Source organism: Pinus tabuliformis, chromosome J (genome assembly GCF_031772625.1).
Source record: "Pinus tabuliformis cultivar Carrire ecotype Pingquan chromosome J, CPIR1, whole genome shotgun sequence".
In the NCBI taxonomy this organism is placed as follows: domain Eukaryota; kingdom Viridiplantae; phylum Streptophyta; class Pinopsida; order Pinales; family Pinaceae; genus Pinus; species Pinus tabuliformis.
This window is the reverse complement of record NC_142295.1, coordinates 762,259,118-762,279,108: the sequence shown is the minus strand read 5'-3', so window position 1 is coordinate 762,279,108 and position 19,991 is coordinate 762,259,118. Positions and strand designations below refer to the sequence as shown.

At 39.5% G+C, this 19,991-nt stretch overlaps 1 protein-coding gene across 1 annotated transcript in view; it reads right to left on the bottom strand.

The window, feature by feature from the left end:
* Positions 1-1,167: 1,167 nt before the first annotated feature.
* The window catches only part of LOC149228954 (uncharacterized), a 40,495-nt gene continuing 21,671 nt past the window's right edge, over positions 1,168-19,991 (bottom strand). Inside the window, exons 2-5 of the mRNA XM_089378430.1 lie at positions 2,209-2,323; positions 1,901-1,982; positions 1,647-1,698; positions 1,168-1,528 (exon numbers count right to left, since the gene is read on the bottom strand). Of these exons, the coding sequence (XP_089234556.1) occupies positions 1,466-1,528; positions 1,647-1,698; positions 1,901-1,982; positions 2,209-2,323 (312 nt within the window). The 3' untranslated portion in view covers positions 1,168-1,465. The remainder of the gene's footprint in view (positions 1,529-1,646; positions 1,699-1,900; positions 1,983-2,208; positions 2,324-19,991) is intronic.

Genomic DNA, 19,991 nt, shown 5'->3' with positions numbered 1-19,991 from the left:
AATCATGATGATGAACCACACTTGTTGGTTCGAAACACGTCGGAAAAATTTTCTCTTCTGTGATTCCGAAATACTTTGTTTAACTCTAAATAATGATAATAAAATAATAATAATAATAAACAACGATAAATAGAAAATACTAGTAATGTATAATTAAAGGTAGTTTCAGATGCATAAAGAACACAAGTGAATGCTTGGGATTCTTCCCACCTGAAGGGCAAAGCTACAATTTTTGCTTTCGATGAAAAAGGATACTATCTTTTGAAAAGCCCGTAAAGGAAATTCCATGCATCCATTAAAAAAAAAATTGGAGGAGTTTGCAAGTAGTTCTAAGAGGAATCAAAAGTATGGATCTAAGTGGCTTCTGCTGTCTGTCTTATGGTACAGATTTTGTATAAAATGGGTGGCATCTTGTGGAGTTGCATACATTGTTCTTAAAACAAAGGGATATAATCGAAGCTATGGATCAACATGTCAAGACATTATAGGCTTGATGTATTCTTGAAGAGAACATGGAATTTAAAGCATTTTCCCTGTGGTTTATGTGGGCATTGAAATCGATTCGACTCGTTGATGAACTTGATGGGAACCGAAAAAGATTTCTTTGGGGTTGCTTTTTGAAAAAAAAATCATGGCCATTATTGACAATAACCATTTTTTATGGCGTCTTTTCTGTGGACGTTTAGAAGCTAAGGGTAAGAAATCCGAATCAATTATATAACAATAAAAGAAATATGTATCATATGAAAGGATCAAGCAAATAGGTTTATGCTTTGGTAACATTTCCAAATACTTAATATCAGTGTATGAATTCTCATGTTTTGGCTCAAAACTGTAATGATTAAATGCAGTAATATACAAGCAATTTTAAAATACATTGGAAGTTGAGAAGTTCATATACTGAAAAAAACTTGATTCCCTAAACAGAAACTTTTCAGAAATGTGAAATAATCAGCACAAATAAGATGACTCCTCTATTTCTTCATCTTTGTTGTGCTATTCTAAACCATAACTGTAAAAATAAATTATACGCACCATAAGATTTTAACCGTTGTTTCCAGTCATTTGCTCTTGAATCTTCTGGTTCTTCAGAACCAATATTCATTATATCTAGGAATTCTTAATTTTTTTTTTATCAATGTGCATGACGTTCAAGAAAATACTAAGTACTTTGAATAGGAGTTGTCGATTGCCCTTTTTTCTTCGTATAGTTACTATTTTATAATTACAGGTAGCCATAACTTGGCCTATAAATTCACATATTCAAAATGAAAGTGCTATGCAGTCATATACACAGGAATTTCAATTTTTGTTTTACAATAAGATGGGTTGCTCAGAGCTTTACATCCGAAAAACAAGTGATCTTCCAAAGGAACTTTCCATGCAAGTAAACTAACCACTGACTGGCACACACACAAAGTAGGCAATAAGAAACCTCTTCAGAAGAAAGGCTTGGAAGTGAACGTCAAAGCCTGTCAGCTAGCTGAGGGAAACGGTCCAACAGTGAAGTCACAGCTTTGATAGCAACCTGCCCATACATTAGAGTAAGGAATCAGGATGAAAGATTAGATCACAGTAGCTATCATTGTTTGCTAATCTGTTTAAAAAGTACTTCAGTACAAGGAATGGATTAAAATCTGATATACCAATGCCATGTCGCCAGGCTTTGTGGCAGGTTCAACACTATCTCTGCCATAGCTGTAAACACGAACTCTATTTGAGAATTATGTTGCAATTTTTCTTTTCAATCAAGATATCTAATGAAAACACAACAGACAGTAGGTAATGCCTAAAAGAGCTTCTGGAACAAAGATTAAAATTCCTAGCATATAAACAACATATTGAACTGCTGATGCATCAAGCTTTAAATAGGGTAGAAACAAGCATAGGTCAGGCTCACATAATCTGTTGTTTTCCATTAAATATCTCACAGCGATAAAAGCTGCATCCCCGGCTAAATGGAAAAGGTTTTCCTCTCCACTCTGAAAGCAAGAAAACAGGTGAATGTAGTTAACCGCAACTATGCAAAGATTGTTCCTAATAGGTTTCCTAGGTAAGGCTACATGCTTAAAAAATTAGGGATAAAATAAAATGAAGATTGAATAGATAGAACTCTGATGTTCAAAAGGTTTTTTTTTCATATAAACAAGCAGAGGCATGACTCAAGTTCCTCATACATGTAGAAAATGGCAGGAAGAGGATACCTACCTAGGTGCCATGTTACTCCGACAGCAGTTGAATCTTGACTGGTAATATCATCAATGACAAATTGTAAGTCTGTACTCGTAGCATCAGTGAACTTCTTGAAAAATTCAATAATAACCTGCAACATAAAATGTCTAATCCTGAAAGACAAAACCAAGAGTGCACAAGAAAAGCTAAAGATAAAGCTATGAAAACCCAACACCAAGAAACTAGAGAGTCTCCAAAACTACCGGTACTAAAAGACAGACCAGCAAGCCTGAAAATGCTCTTGAATGGCTGAAAGAAACTGCAGTATTGAACTAAAGATGATCTTAGGCAGTTTCTTGTATCGGCAGCCCTACCATTCACCATAATTATTCATAAATTATAAAAGATAGAACTGGTATGTCTGTCGGGAAGCAGGCTGTGGTCCAGTGGCAACTTGCAGGTTGCAGCACATTGCATAAATAGCCCAGGTACTGTTACCAGCAAAGCAAGCTCCACAGTTCTCACAACAAAGACCTGGTGGAAGTTAGCAAAATTTGATGGCTCACGGTTGCATTTGTTTCATAAAGTGATAAGACCAGATTCAAGTCCTTGGTGATTTTGATGGAATAGGTACCCCGTGACCATGGCATTTAAGCTAAAGGTAGAGTTCACTTCGTTAAAACATAGGACCATTTATTGTTACCAAACAAGAAAAAATATATAGGATTATGTTTTTGGAGATATTATGAAACCAAAACTAATAGCCAAGAAATGAGATTCCAAGGAGAACCCTTCTAAGCTTTCTGTTCCTGAGATATCATTAAAACAGAAGAACCAAAATGAGATCCCGATTGAAATTCTACTAAGCTTTCTGTTTCTGAGTTATCCTTAACATAGCAAGCCCAATACAAGTGATTTAATCACTCGACAATGATCAAGAACAAGTTGTTAGGATATGACATTCAAACAGCACCGCTGAAAACACGCAGATGTTTGATCAGTTTAACTCCTAATTCTTAGAGGATGATCACATGGAGAGCTAGAAGGGAGGCTAATCCTCTCAAAACTAAAATGGTCTCCAAGGGTAAGACTAAGCACTTAAGGTAGTTGACTATATTGGGAGCAACCCAGAGTCTTCAAACGAAATTTGTAATATGTTTTGACTTGCACTTAAGCCTAAAACCAGGGGATGCCTTTCTACGTTGTACATTAGTTCTTGTGGATTAATTTCAAAATTCAGTGTGAAATGAAAAGATAAAGTTGAAATTTTTATCACAGGCAGCATTAATAAACCTCCCAACTATGTCTCAAAAAATACATTTTTTAGAGCCCTTAACTGGCCTTTCATATGAAGAACCTAGAATTCTTGCTGGAGCTAAAAATAATTTCAGAATCTCTCTTTTCAATTTTTTGTTTAGCAAATATACAGTACCAACGGTGTGGCTAAGTATATTTTATTTTTAGTTGTATAGACTGAAGGTTCAAATGCATTCTCCATTCTTCATAGGCCTGCATTCTAGCATGCCTTCGTAGACACACAAAAGCTTTTATTGCAGGTGTGTTGCTTTTTATGTGTTATAAGAGTGCAAATTTCACAAACTTCAAAGTTCAAACAGACAGTACAGTTTAATTCATTTGAAAAGATAGAATGCATGAAGAACACAAACTCTGTTTGTAAAGTACTCTTGCTGCTGGGGCTATTTTCATAATATCATGACTATTTAGAAACTTGGGTGAGTTTTCTGGAGATGGTTATTCTCATTCATGTTCTGAAAACCCTCAGCTATAACAAGCTGAGAGACAAATCAATCTTCCCCTCCATAAGTGACTTATGCATCCAGATTCCAGAGGATGGAATTTGATCAATAGGATTATGTACTCCTCTGTGAGTAGTCATAAGCCATACATGTCCCACTGCACAAGACACCACATTTCTCGGGAAATGATGACTGATACAGGACAATGCTCCGTAGCATCTAGCTTAATTTTATTTTACCATACACTACATGTAAATTTCAAAAGAATCCTCAGCTAGTAAAGGCTAATAAAAAACTTTGCTTTCACACGACTTACTGAACCAGAAAATGGAATTCATAAAAAATGTGACAGGTGCCTGTAGCATGTTTTTGTATTCATTAGCACTCCATGCATTTGATCAAGTTTAACTGTCATCTATTATTTTATTTTCCAAAACATGCGAATTCTATATATGGCCATAATGGTCTGACAAGGTCCGCCACTGATCAGTAACTGTTAACTAGTAAATACTAAATATGGCATGGATACCCAGAACAGAACCAATAGAATATCGTATTGAAAATCTACACTCTAGAGAATGTGTATCCAAATAATAGAATAATCAAATAAGATGAAGTATTCAAAGTAAACGCAAAATAGGAGAAGAATTCTTGATTGCATACATCTCTCATGGTAGCCTTCCAAGTCCAGATCCAATCTAAAAGGGCATGGACAGGTATGGTTAGGGTTTTGAGATGAACCCATGGTATCTGAGTGAGAAATGACATTCAAAAACACCTTCAAACAATGAAGCACATCTTTGTAAGAAGATAACAAAGAAAACAATGCGTTGTGGGTATGCAATGTGCATGTTGTGCATGTCATAGACTAAAGCCTCACTAATAAATAGGTTTAAGGTTTATCCCTAAGACCCCAAATGGTGGGACTGCAATAACCATTAAAGTGGCAGTCATAAATGAAGAACTGATCGAGCAGTCCCATCAGTCCAATAATCCACTCAAGTTGGGTTTACATTAAATATTCTCACATCCTACTTTAAAGTCTAAACACAACTTAGAGGATTTATGAACATAGCATTATCTCAGCAGATATTTATAAACTCATTTGCCCTACAACTATTGTATCAAAAGACGATCTAATCCTTATGTTTCTCTAGAAACGTGTCTTTGAACTTTGAAGTACGTAGTTACAACAAAGTTAGGGCCTTAACTCATACATGCATACATATATACATGCTAAATCCAATAGATTGGATTATAACGAGAAAGGTTTGAGAGAAGCAATGGCATTCAGAGTTTTCAGGTCAGGTCAAACCTATTGTGTTCAGAGGCCTAGGTTCTATTTTCCTCTTCTAAAGTACATAGCCATGATAACCTTTGGGCTACTTTGGATTGGCCAGCAAACTGTGCCTAGTTCAGTTACCAATAAATCTCTAAACTTGCCTTATAATACTGCAATCTAGTAAGGAATACTCTAATAGTTAAGTAGAATAAGTTTCACTAGATTGAACTAAATTTTGGCAGGTGTAAATTAGTTCTCAAGCTACTTCAAACAAATCTAGTACTAACATCACTAGCAGTTTTGGTGTCATGCCTTGTGGGCCTTCTCTAATTTATGGTTGTTGTTATCAGCCTATTTTGCTCCCTAGAGTCAGTACTCATGAGTCCTTTTACTGTTGACCACTTGTCTGAGATTTGACCTTTCTTTTGACCTAGTTTTGTCCACAGTCATTGGGCCCCAGTGTCTAACAGAGTGACCCTAGCCTTAGAGTCGCATGGTGCACCCTAGCATAATAGAGACAGGGGTCGAAGTTTTTCAATTAAGTCCCTGCAACCCTAGCTCATGTTATAGATGCTTACTTTCCCTAGGAGATCAATTTGAAGCCACATGGTATCTTATCCCATCAAGTTGGCTTGGGTGCATTATTAGAGAAGCTTCCTAACTTCTCTTCACCCTAAGTGTCTACATTCACCCTCCTTGGAAGTCCTTTGGGTCTTTATATACTGGTCCACCCTTGAGGGTCAAGCTAGTTCCAGAGTTAGAGAGTCATTCTGCTATTCTGATTCTGCGAGAGATTGTGAGCTATTTTGGTCTCAAGGTCATATTGCTTGGAGAAGGGGAGACTCCATCGAGATCTGGAGGAGAAGATCCATATGTGATGGTATAACACTCTTTGTATCTATTTCATTTTGTGATCAATAGAAGTAAAGATTCCCTTCTATTAAATCTATGTTTATAATCTATTGTTCATGTTGATTATTTTGAGCTAACGGTCCTCCGTGGAAGTCCATTTGTGTGCTTTGTTTGATAGTGATTGTGTGCAGGATTCAGATCTAGTGTAGAGGACATGATCTCTTGGTTGGAGCGAGATTTCTTTGCATCGGATCCAACACTCACCATCAACCTGCATGGATAATTGATTTGCTTGTATGGTTTAAGGATCTATTTGTTTGTACACTTCTTGTCACATTCCATATACTCCTTTGTCTGGTAGTCTTGTCAGGGCCAAGACTACGAAACAATAGCTCCTAGTAGCTGTGCAAACATAGCCATAGCAAAACTGGCGACTCCATTGGCGAGTCTGCCCTGTTTGTCTTTACATCTCTTCTCTTTCGCTTTGGAACTGATTTTTGTGGTCTTCCCAAATTTCTTTGTACAGTTGCGAGCTATTTTGAGTTATAAATCTTGCAATTCAACCTTGATTTCATTTTGTTTCTTGCGCCTTTTAAAAAACCAAATTTTCTTCCATAATTGCTACCACATAAGGGCTTACAGAGCGATTATGCCAAAATCGTTGGGTGTATCATTTCTTCCCTGCGACTGTACCTTACAGAATTGCACTGTTCAGGTCTCCTTACCTGTGATTGTGCTGGGAATCTTAAGGTTTTCTGAGAGATCCTACAGGACTCTGTCTTTTTAATCAACTCTGTTCTTCAGCTTCTTTTCTAAGTCCAGATCTGTCACAAATCTAATCCATCTCTGTTTATTTGGGTTGGAATTGTTTGCTTGTCTTGTTACGGTTTCTTGGCTAGCTGATTTGGTTTCAACTCCAACTCCCTTCTCTCTGAACTATTCTTGGCTTTCTGGATATGTTTGCTACTGTTGCTTTCAGTTGTGAAACATATCAAATTTAAGTGCACTCTTGTTGGTTCGTTTTGGATTCTTCCTTTGGTACTACTCTAGGGTTTTTCTTGGAGTTTTAGTGTGCTTTGGTTGGGGCTATTGTCCTAAACAATTGGACCCAATTTTTCATATATGTTTAGTTGATCAAGTAACAGCCAAGATTTGCTTTTGATTCCAATATTGCAACCATATTGGCTTCATTTGCCTTGTCGCTTTTGATTGAGTGAGGCATTCTTTCTTGTGTGCTTACCTTTGTTTGCAAGAGGTGGTATTTCTAGTTTGTGGTTGTGCAAATTGTGACTTGAAAAGTTGATTTGGGTGTGTTTTGTCTGTTCCTTATTCAGATTCACATTTTGTCGCTCCCATTCAATCTTTCCTAGTCTTTCCTGCTATTAGGGTTTGGTTTTGACTATGTAGAACATTGCCTCTCATTGAGACATTGTGCTACAACCCTAACTTGTTTGCATTGCCTCCCTCTTTCGACTTTTTGGCTTTCTTGTCAATTGCTTGAGAGTGTTTTTTTGACATTGATTCCGAGTTTTGATGCTTTCTGAGTGCTTTGTGTTCTAGCTTGGGTACGTTTTGACCTCTTTTTGGATTTTGTTTTTTGAATTGTCTTTTGGGTTTGGATTTTTATAAATTTGGGGATTTCATTTTAGGATAAGTGAGAGGTGCATTTGGTATGCATTTGTTTGCTTTTGAAAAGTGAAAAGATTCTTGCCCCTTCTCTAGTTAGTTTTCATTGAATTGTAAAAAACAAAAATAAAAAGAGTGCATCTCTATGTAGCTGCATTTAGGGTTTTGATAACAGAAGTCCATCACACCTTCTGTGTTTCACACCATTACCCAACTGAGTAAACAACCACTAAAATAAACGCTCTAATAATATTTATCAGACTTGTCTTTTATTTTTTCTAGTAGCACACCAACATTAGATTAGGCTAGGGTTTTGGAGCTAGGTGTGAGTAAACTGCTCCAAGACCCACAAAATCAACTTAGCAGCTTGTGGTAGGGAGTGAAAATCCACTCTCGGTAGTGTGGTCTGGGAATCCCTTCTAACAAGAGGGTTAATCATGAGGTCACACATGGGGTTCGGTGAGGTGACATTCCCCATTTTGCTTAGTTTTAGGTGGTGAGTATTGCTTGGGGGTTGCACGTATTACAAATGGTCTCACTAGCACTGTTTGTGGCACTTGGGAGCCACTTGGGAGGACTATACCTCGATTTGAGGGATCTCTCAAGGGGGTTTCGGACTTTGGTTTCCTGTCCTTGCATGTGAAGCAAGTTGTCGACTGTCCCCTAGGACGTATTATTGTTAGTGGTGACCTTAGTGGTCATTTTTCTAGGGCTCATACACAGGTGACGAACAGGGGCTCATCTTCTTTGTACCCGGAACATATATTAGGCATACTCCCCCAGTCCTCTCAGCGGGTAACCCACGGCTTATAAGGGAACATGGGCCAAGTTCGCGACTAAAGCGATTGGGAAGCAAGTCGCTAGTATAACTGTCCCACCGCCAGCTTCTTTGTTTTTGGTTTACATGTGACTACCTTTTAGAGCTTTTCTAGTGTGTGTTGTTTGGTCTAAGTCAGTAGTTTGGCCATAGGGGTGTCTGTACTAACTTAATTTGGATAAAACACATTTATTCACCCTGGTTGAACCCAGTCGCCATCAGTCATGTAGAATTCGAGGTCTACCTCCTGAGAGGTGAATTGTTGACTCCTACTAGTAGGGTGCCTGTCAGGACTCAAGACCTAGACCAACCTCTAGTTGTGAAATATATTCCTAGTCCTCCTAGTAGTGACTTGATATATATCGAGACACTTGCGGACAATTATGTCTCTCCTATTAATCCACCTTTGACAGACCCATTAGGACCAGAGTTATTGTGGTTGAATCCAAATGGTTTAACACATGCCTACGTCTATAGCCCTTTTTTTTCACCACCTATTAGTGAGTTCAATTCTCCTTTACCCTTTGCATCTTCCGTTTCTGTTGCTATGACACATTGCCACCACTGATTGTGGAAAGATATACACCTTCAACACCTCTCACATCCTCTTGGGGCATACCACCAATTGCTTCTATGACTCCCACAGATTTCCCTAGTGTCTTTGTGCCCATTTCTTCATCTATTCCGGCCATGGGAGAAAACCCTAGCCAGCCTATAGGATCGAGAATATCTACTCCTAGTTTTGCTCAGCCATGTGATTTATCCTCCCTTTGTTGGTGCTTATGTGAAAGGAGTCCCTTCTTTTTTTGTCGGGTACAACCCCACTAGCAGCCATGTTCTTGGGGGTCCTTCACTCTCTAGGGGCACTTACCTTGGGGAGCAAAATCCTTTAACCATTCATACTAGCCCGTATCCTCAATATACTAAGATGAATTATAACCATGGTACATAGACTGTTACTCAGAACCAGGGTATGGGGGGCCTCACGGTTGGTCAGGGGGTTCTTCCTCCTATGACCCATTCAGTCAACAACATAATCCTTTCCTATCTTCTCTTAATCTTTCAGATTTAGCTAAGCTGACGAATGACCCCATCCGTAATGATCCTTGGTGGCCACCCATGCCTGCAAAGTTGCCATCTGATATCCCTAAGTTTGAAAGGAAGCCTAGAGAGAACCCATTGACACATATCACCACCTACCATCTTTGGTGCTCATCAAACTCTTTGGTGGATGATTCGATCAAATTGTGTATGTTCCAATGAACCCTGACTGGAGATGTTGCTAAATGGTATATTGAATTGGATACAACATCTTTCAATGATTTTTCTTCCTTGGCCAGGGCATTACCAATGAGGTGCGACATTGATTCTGACCTCTTGTCCAACTTTAAACAAGACAAGTTCACTCTAATTTCTGATCATATCCACAAGTGGCAACGACGTAAAAGATTAGTTCGAACCAAGCTCCCTAATGAGATTCTTCGTAAATGGTTCATTCGATCGTTGTTACCTCCCATAGCCAAGGATGTGTCTATGTTCAGGGTTGTTACTGAGGAACAAGCTATTTTAGCTACCCAACAACTAGATTTGATTTACTCTCAGTCGGGCATGCTTTATGACATAATTCCTAATGCTCCTCACCCTTCTACAGACCCACCCAAACCTACCCCGGGACCACACTCTAATGGTGTGATTGGTTCTGTATTTGATTTCGTGAGCCAACTTGCTGCCCAACTAGGGAAATTGATTGTTACATCGCAAGCCCCGGCAAGTGCGTCTGGCTCTAAAAAAGCACCCTCTTCTAAGCAACTCGTCGAGGTTCTCACGGTGAAGTCCACAGCACCCAAGAACACTCAGCAACCTGGTGGTAAAATAAACAAAAGAATAAACATGCTTAGGAGACTCAACCAAATCCATCTAATCAAGGTGGGGACACAATTGAACGATGTTGCAAGATCAAGTTCCCTTGTAATATTTGTCAAGGTGAGCATTTGACTCACGAGTGCCCTCGAATGGATGAAGTCCACCAACTTCTTGCACCACCACCTACTACTCAACAGCCAACTGTCTTGACTCATCCATTCCCTGCACAGCCTCAACAACAAATGGTTGCCCAAGCTCCTCAACCTCCACAAGGGGGCAATGAGGGGCCATATTTTCATCCTGCCAATAATGTGTTTGTCCTTATGTGCCAAGAGAAAGTTAATGTGACTACGTGTGATAAGTCTTATGATACTCTTGAGTCAAGTTCTTCATCTAAGGGCTCAACCACCCTAACTACTTTCACTTAACCTCTCACGCTAGATAAGCCTATGGAGCCCGTCTATCGCTCACCTAAGGGTGTTGTTCGCAAGTCAACACATAATCCATCTGCACAGCCAGCCCAACACTACAATATTGTCAAGGATTTAGCCCATGCTCCTTGTGCCCTGTCTGCCTTGGAGGTTTTGCAGAGCTACCCTCAGCAACGCAAAGCCTTGCTGACTGCAATCGGGGGGGGGTAGATATCTCAGAGTCTAATCTCATTACTTTTAATGTTGATGCTCCTGGTTATAGGCTTTCCCACCAAGTTTCCTTCTAGATTTATGTGTGAATCTTTCATACAGATATTCATTGAACTCTGGTGGATGAAGGCTCTTCTACCTATGTTATGTTAGCATCATGCTGGAAAGCTCGCAGTTCGCCAGCACTCACTAAGTCTACTACCACTCTTCAGGCATTTGATGGACACCATTTTGTACCTCAGGGGGTTCTTCCTAAGTTTTCCATCGAGCTAGGGGGCAAGACTACCTACATTGATGTTGAAGTCGTCGACGCTCCCTTGGACTATAACATACTCCTTGGTTGTAGTTGGTTTTATGCTATGTGCGTTGTCGTGTCTTCGGTATTTTGTGTTCTTTTCTTTCCCCATGAAGGCAAGATAGTCATGATCGATCAGTTGGACTATTGTGTACCGTTGACCCAGCTTACCGCTATGAAGAATTTTGTCCCACTTGTTGGAGATAACCCTGGGAGTTATGAGAGTGTTGGTGTGGGTTTATTCAAAAGCTCATCCCTTATTGGTGTCTTTCCTTTACCCCCACCTGACATTCCTTCTTCCTCTACTAGTGTTCCCATGAACATGGTCTCTTCTGTCACCTATGGGCCCCATAGGTCTCCTAACCCTTGGGAGGTGTCTTCTTCTATAAATGTAGATCGGCATGGTGAGCATAAATCGCCTTTAGTGGAAGAGATTGCCTCCTTGGCAGTGCCGTTAGTACCTCCTGACGTTGGTCAAAAACTCCATCCCAATATGGAATATGATCAGGATCCTTTGCCCACACGGGTAGTCACTCCACATCTTCCACATGACTCCCTTGATGACAAGCTTTCTCAACAAGTCATCTTGGATGTCATGGATTTGCCCATTCATATTCCTACGAAGATTATGCCTCTTGATGCCTCCAGTCCCCCCGCTTTGGAAAAGGTAGAGATTGGCAAACAAAATCTTGAATCGACCCAGGGGGCATCTCCTCGGCCCTCTTTGGAAGTGCCACCCTTGGACTGAGTCAAGTCTTGTGTTTCTAACGCTGAACTTGCCAATGAATTGTCCAACTCCTCTTTGCCTATCGACAAGTGTCTTGTACCCACTTTATGTCTTGATAGTCCTTGTCAAGGAGCTCCACTAGCTCACGAGACCACTCACCTTGTATGTCCTCGGGTCATTCCTGATAATGCTATGGTTCTAGGTGTTCCCTGGCATCATCAACCTTTAGGAATTGGGCAGTTCAACTTTCTATGGCATGGCCCCATCATGGTGTGCCGTATTATACCTCCAATCCATGTGTTCATGTATAGGAATCCTTGGCTTGTGCCTGGTAGCGAGCACACCTATACGTGACCTATTAGCCTGAGTTACGCTTGTACATATTGTACATAGGAGTGCGTGTGATATTTTTATCCCTCTTTTGGTTTGGTGTGTGATGCACATATTTTCCTAGTAGATCATATATGCCAAAAAATCCAAAAAAATCATAAAATCCAAAAAACAAAAAATATATATGGTCATGTTTTTACCTCATCCATGTTTTATTTCTTTCATTATGTGATTTAACCATGGGTCTAGTCTTTCTAGATGGTTTTTACAGGATAGGGTGGAATTTTTATTGCGACATCCATTGGACCTTAGGTGTGTTTCTCTTAAACTTGGCATATAGGGGTAGGTCACATATCGCCATCACCGTAACATTATTCACTGTCAGTGCCATCATTGTGTCGTAAGTCCGACCCCATCAAGTTGCAACATTAGCCGCCCTCTTCTATGCATGTCGTAATTTGATAGTAGAGCCTACCTGTATATAGCTACCCTAGTTTAGCATATTTTTGTCGTCTTGGTATCCATGCAGTCGTTTTTATTCTCTTTCAAAATCCCTCCTTCTGACCCACCATGACCTGGAATTTGAGCCTCATGTCCTCTTCTTTGTCATATTTCTAGCCTTACCCCAGGAGGATTCTACGCTCTATCCCTCGTGATTCTCACATTCTATCAGCCTATTTTTGCATGATGAGCCTTGGCTTCCTCATTCCATCGTCATCCTCTACTTGCCCTATCATTCGCTTTCACTTGGTGTTTCACCCTTTCATGGAGGTGTTAATTTTTGGTAGCTCAGTGACAAATTCCAACCATAAGACTAGATTCCTCTTTTCGAGAAGACCAATTTTGACTTTTGAAGCACTTGATTTGGACAAGGGAAATTGGATTTTTGAAGTGAAGTCCACAATTGCACAAAATGTCAAGTCAGCCTAGAGAGACTAATTAGCCCTCCTCCAACGCCTATAAATACAAGTGACCTCCAACTCATTTGGAAAGACATCGGCTCACTTCTCATCTCTCTTCTCCTCATTAGTTCGTATGAATTGCAGGGTCTCTTCACACGCGTGGGCTGGAAAAGAAGGACGAAATTTCAAATCGACAAAATCTAAAGCAAAGTACAACTTTGACCAACTTTGACCAGTGTTGACTTAGACACTCTAGGCTAAATTTTGGTTCGATCCTTTGAGGGTATTTCTGTCTTGGTAGGCCACAATGTTTGGCATAAAAACCAAAGAAGTCTAGGCACTTTGACCATAGACCTATTGCAGACTTTTACCGCAAGAAATTGCAGATTATGACCACAGTTTGACCGAGTTTGCCTTCATGTTTTGACTTACTTTGAGTGTGAAAATTTCGTTTTTCAGAGGCCGAGTTGACTGGCACTAAGACCGAGAAAATCTGGGCAGTTTGGCCAAGTGTTGACCGCAAACTTTCACCGCAAGAAATTGCAGACTGTGACAACAACTTTCTCTCCTTTGACCGATTTTGACAGGGATATCTTTGACTTTTTTGGCCTAAACATGATCAGCGTTCAAGGCCACACCTATTGTTGCTTTGACCAAGTTAATTGGAGGGTTGACCGTTCACTTTTGTGGACTGGTTAGGGTAGACTTTGACTATTGTTGACTCGGACAGAATCGCAAATTTGAGACAGTTGACCAGATATGACTTTTCATCATTAGTACATTGGATTTATGGTTGGTTGAATTGGTTGATAGTCAAATCCTTTGACTTTGACTCTTGTTAATATATATTGCTCGTTGTACTCTCTGCTGAGCATTTTATGACAATCTAATAGAAGAAGAATTACAAAGGGTTTTCCCCCTTGTGGGGTTTTTCCCTAGTCTTTGACCATACCGGTGTCTCTTGTTGATGTGTTGATTGTCTCCTATTTGTCATTGCATTTACTGTTGATGAATGGAAGAATTAATTACTGTTGAAAAGATTTCTAATTGAAGAACTGAATTGGGCTAAAGTAATTGATATAGAATAGAGCAGCATAAAAATTAACAGGATATCGAAGCTAAGCTAAACGACAAGCCCATAAGGAGACAAGAGTTGAAGCAATCATCTTTGGAAAGTTGAAGGAGCCTATCTAATCAAGTCAAGATGTCTTCCTCATTCTTCAAGGAACATGAGAAGTTGGGTGACTCATTGAACTTTTTTGCATGGAAGGTCAGGTTCGAAATCATAGCTAATAACAATGATGTTTTTGAATTCATTCAAGGAGAAGTACCTGAGCCTCCGGAGAATGCTTCTACCGCTGTCAAGAACAAGCACAAGAAAGGTGAGTTAAAAGAAAAACAAATTATTGTTGATGGTTTACAAGATCATTTACTTACTTATGTTGGGAATTTGAATAAGTCTAAGGATATGTATGATAAGTTGGTCGGCTTGTATGAAGTCAACAATTTGAATGAAATCATCACCTTGAAAGATCAATTGAAAGACACAAAATGAATAAAGGAGAGATTGTGCAATCCTATATCATGAGGATCTCTCGTCTTAAAGGTCAATTGCAGAGAGTTGGAGAAACGGTACCTAACAAGGAATTGGCTATTGTGACTCTCAGTGGTCTCCCCCCTGTTTGGGAAACCTTCAATACTACCATTAGCAGCAACAACAATTTTCCGTCATTTGCTGAACTTGTTGGAAAGCTCACTCAAGAAGAATCCAAGATGATTTAAAGAGGGAGAATTCAAAAGCATATGGAGAAGAATAACCTGCCACATTTGCTACTGAAGATGAAAGGAAAAGGGGAAAAGGAAGATCATTTAGTTCGAAAAGGTCCTCTCTCGTTTCAAGGGACTCTTATAGAAGACTAAGGGATGTTGAATGTTTCAATTGTCACAAGTGTGGTCACTATGCTCGAGACTATCCAAAAAAGAAAGATTCTCCAAGATCCGATTGAAGCTACTACAACAACAGGTATGATGATAGAAGAAGAAGCGATGATAGAAGAAGAAGTGATGATAAAAGAAGGTGAGATGATAGAAGAGAGAGAGATGATTGAAGAAGAAGAGATACTCTGGATGATCGTGAAGAAAGTCCTCGTCCTCAAAAGAAGTCAAGAAACTCCAGGTATGAAAGTAACATAGCTACTATCCAATCTAAATACATTCTTATTTCATCCCTCTCTATTTCATCTCTTCCGGATTCATACAATAGTTGGCTGATTGATAGTGGGGCTTCTAGACACCTCAACAGGTATAAGGAAGTTCTCTCAAATCTGGTTGAGAGGGAGACTAGTTTGAAGATTATTCTCGGGGACAACTCTACATATTCAATGATGGGCTTTCGTACTGTCATATTTGATTTGGACCATGGAAAATCTATTATTCTTCATGAAGTAATGCATGTTCTGGAATTAAAGAAGAACCTGATATCTATTTCTGCCTTGGAAAATAATGGAATGAGAATAGCCTTCATTAATGGAAAGGTTCTCTCCTAGCCAAAGGGATCCTGTATGAATATTCCTTTACTTTGGGATCTAGAATGGGAGGACTATATAGAGTCATTGGAAGACCTCTTTTAGCAAAGATCCACAACACCAATCATCGGAGTAAGATATGGCACTGAAATAAAAGGAAGTACAGTGGACCAGTCCCCTCTATTATGATCAAGTCCAATGATAATTCCAACAAGATTTTGGCGCAGTGCGAGAACAGGTTTGGAAGGATACTATAGCCGAAGAATCAATTATGAAGAAAGATGTTTGGGATATTAGCTTTGAAAGGTACAAGGAGGAAGTATGTATCGATCAATCTCAAAGGTTTGATGTACAGGACAGGAAGTCTCTCATTAGCAATTTGAAGCAAGCACCCCGAGCCTATGCCTATATTGACAATTACTTGGTGAAGCTTAATATCTCAAGAAGCAAACTGGTCTAAGGTATGAATTTGACTTTGCCTTTATATATTGACAATCTATTCCTGACAGGTAGAAAGCCTCAGGCGATTAAGCATAGTAAGGATTGTGGTCTGAGATATACTTACAGAGATATGAGTCTATATGGATACACTAGATTTCATCATACTTCGATTGATGAGAAGATTGCAGCATGGATTGATGTGACCCTTCCAAACAAGGTTATGGGCTGACTGAGGACACTGAGTTGGCTCTTCCCCCCTGTCTGAGCTCCCAGGGTGAGGAATTGAGATGTAGAGCTCCTGGGGTTGAGGGATCTTTGGACAATAGGGTGTCACCCCTATCTGTTACCCATAGGGTCGAATATGTTGCTCCCCTATCTTGGTCTATGCAGAGTATACCCCAGTTGGCATCTGTCTTTCCCACCCATTTGGCCAATGGGTGTTGGTTGCTTGAGTTAGGCGCGATCCTTACTATTTATGGTAAGTGGCATCCCGCTCAAGCTAGAGATGCAAGTGTTCTACCACTTGACTCTTCTAGGTCATGTTGGGACCGCTCGCAGAGTTTCCATGGTTGTAGCATTGGCTCCCGCTCGCAAAGTTTCTCGGGTCGTAGCATTGGCTCCCCGTTGGCAGAGTTTCCTGGGTTGTAGCATTGGGTCCCCACTAACAGAGTTTCCCAGGTGGTAGCATTAGCTCCCCACTAGCAGAGTTTCCCAGGTTGTAGCATTGACTCCCCGCTGGCAGAGTTTCCCAGGTCGTAGCATTGGCTCCCCGCTAATAGAAGTTTCCCGGGTCATAGCACTGGCTCTCCGTTGGCAATGATTCTGGGTGGTAGAAAGTGGCTCCCTGATGGATAGAGGGTGGTAGTTGAAGCTCTCCTATGATTTTTCTTCTTTATATTTGAGAATGTTTTAGCAGATGGAGTCGAGCAGAGATGAGATGACAGGGTACTTACAATGATAAAATGATGCAGTTGGAATTTCCCCCTAGTTGAGACGGTGTGTTAATTTTTGGCAGCTTAGAGACAAATTCCAACCATAGGACTAGATTCCTCTTTTCGAGAGGACCAATTTTGACTTTTGAAGCACTTGATTTGGACAAGGGAAATTGGGCATTTTAAGTGAAGCCCACAGTTGCACAAATTGGCAAGTTGGCCTAGAGAGACTAATTAGCCCTCCTCCAATGCCTATAAATACAAGTGACCTCCAACTCATTTGGAAACACATCATTACAACTTCTCATCTCTCCTCTCCTCATTGTTTTGTACAAAGTGCAGGGTCTCTTCACACGTGTGGGCTGGAAAAGAAGGACGAAATTTAGGATGGACACAATCTGAAGCAGACTGCAACTTTGACCAACATTGACTTTGACATTCTGGGCTAAATTTTGGTTCGATCTTTTGAGGGAATTTCTGTCTTGGTAGGCCGCAATTTTTGGCATAAAAACTGAGGAAGTCTGGGCACTTTGACCACAGACCTATTGCAGACTTTGACCGTAGGAAATTGCAGATTTTGACCATAGTTTGACCGTGTTTGCCTTCATGTTTTGACTTGCTTTGAGTGTGAAAATTTCGTTTTTCAGAGGCCAAGTTGACTGGCACTAAGACCGAGAAAATTTGGGCAGTTTTACCAAGTGTTGACCACAGACTTTGACTGCAGGAAATTGCAGACTGTGACAGCAGTTTTCTCTCTCTTTTGACCGATTTTGACAGGGATATCTTTGACTGTTTTGGGCTAAACTTGACCAGCATTCAAGGCCGCATTTATTGCTGCTTTGACCAAGTTAATTGGAGGGTTGACCGTTGACTGTTGTGGACTGGTTAGGGCAGACTTTGACTGCTGTTGACTTGGACAGAATTTCAGATTTGAGACAGTTGACCAGATTTGACTTTTCATCATTGGTATATTGTATTTATAGTTGGTTGACTTGGTTGATAGTCAAAGCCTTTGACTTTGACTCTTGTTGATAGATATTGCTCATTGTACTCTCTGCTGAACATTTTATGACAATCTAATAGAAGAAGAATTACAAAGGGTTTTCCCCCTTGTGGGGTTTTTCCTTGGTCTTTGACCAAACTGATGTCTCTTGTTGATGTGTTGATTGTCTCCTATTTGTCATTGCATTTACTGTTCTATCTTCAATCACTGTTGATGAATGGAAGAATTAATTACTGTTGAAAAGATTGTTAATTGAAGAATTGAATTGGGCTAAAGTAATTGATACAGAATAGAGCAGTGTAAAAATATACATGGTATCAGAGCTAAGCTGAAGGACAAGCGCATAAGGAGACAAGAGTTGAAGCAATCATCTTTGGAAAGTTGAAGGAGCCTATCTAATCAAGTCAATATGTCTTCCTCATTCTTCAAGGAACATGAGAAGTTGGGCGACTCATCAAACCTTGATGCATGGAAGGTCAGGTTCGAAACCATAGCTAATAACAATGATGTTTTGGAATTCATGCAAGGAAAAGTACCTCAGCCCCCGAAGAATGCTTCTGCTGTTGTCAAGAACAAGCACAAGAAAGGTGAGTTAAAAGAAAAACAAATTATTGTTGATGGTTTAAAAGATCATTTACTTTCTTATGTTGGGAATTGTTGTCGCGCAAACTGACACGACAACGCTCAGACCAGGGGCTGTCACTCTGATCCCCGGTCTCTCCGTTTAAGCCTGTCTCCCACGGCTAAGGGGGGTAGGCCCTGAGGAAAGATAAAGGCCAACTGCCACAACAGCTGGGCAGGGAGAAGAGATGCACTAAAATGGTTTTATTTATTTGATAGACCAGTGCCTAAGAAGATCTAAATGATTACTAGCTGGATGATATAAGAACGAGAGCCACAGACAGCAATCATCAGATAAAGAGAGCAACGCTTTAAATATCTAGTAAACCACAAAGCTCTTCAAATAACGATATCCAGCAACTTAAAAGAAATAAATTGCTTCAAACAACAGAGAAACCAGATATCAATTTCGTATCTCGACTCAGAATATTCAGCATGAAAGATATAGCATGATAATAACTGAATCTCGCAAAATAATTTTCCACAAAAATTTTTATTTTTTCAAAGTTTTTTTTTTTTTTTTTTTTTTTTTTTAATTTTTATTATAAAAATGAAAATCTAAAAATCTAAAAAAATTAAAATTTTAAAATCTATTCTAAAAAATCTAAAAATTAACTATACAAAAAGATGAACCTAATAAAATCTTTTTTATTTTTTATTATTTAAAAAAAAATAAATAAATAAATAAAATCTAAAACATAAGATATAAAAAGAACTAAATATTAAAATCTAACTACAACAATCTTAAACTAAACATAAATTAAAATCTACGTTAAATCTAAAAATAACATAAAACTATACAAATTTAAAGCTAAACCTAAAGCTAAGATTAAAATCTAAACAAAACTATATGGAAACTTAAACCTAAGTCTAAACAACGATATGCATATCACAAACACAAAAAAAAAAAACAAAAAGCGGAACGCATGAAATCAAAATGCCAACGAGTCTCACAGTGAACCCTAGCCGCATACATAACCACGTATAAATCGAAAACGATATGCCCAAAACGGAATCGCTTCAGAAAAATTTCGAGTGAGGGCACAGGTATCGTATGGAAACCCTGGCCGTCATAAAAATAACCACGCAGAACAGCAAAACGACTATTCGCTGAGCCTGGGCGTCAATGGCACAAATCGAAGGAGGACAAAACACTATGATAAAATCGTAGCCCTGAACGAAAGATTGAAAAAATGAAGAATGCA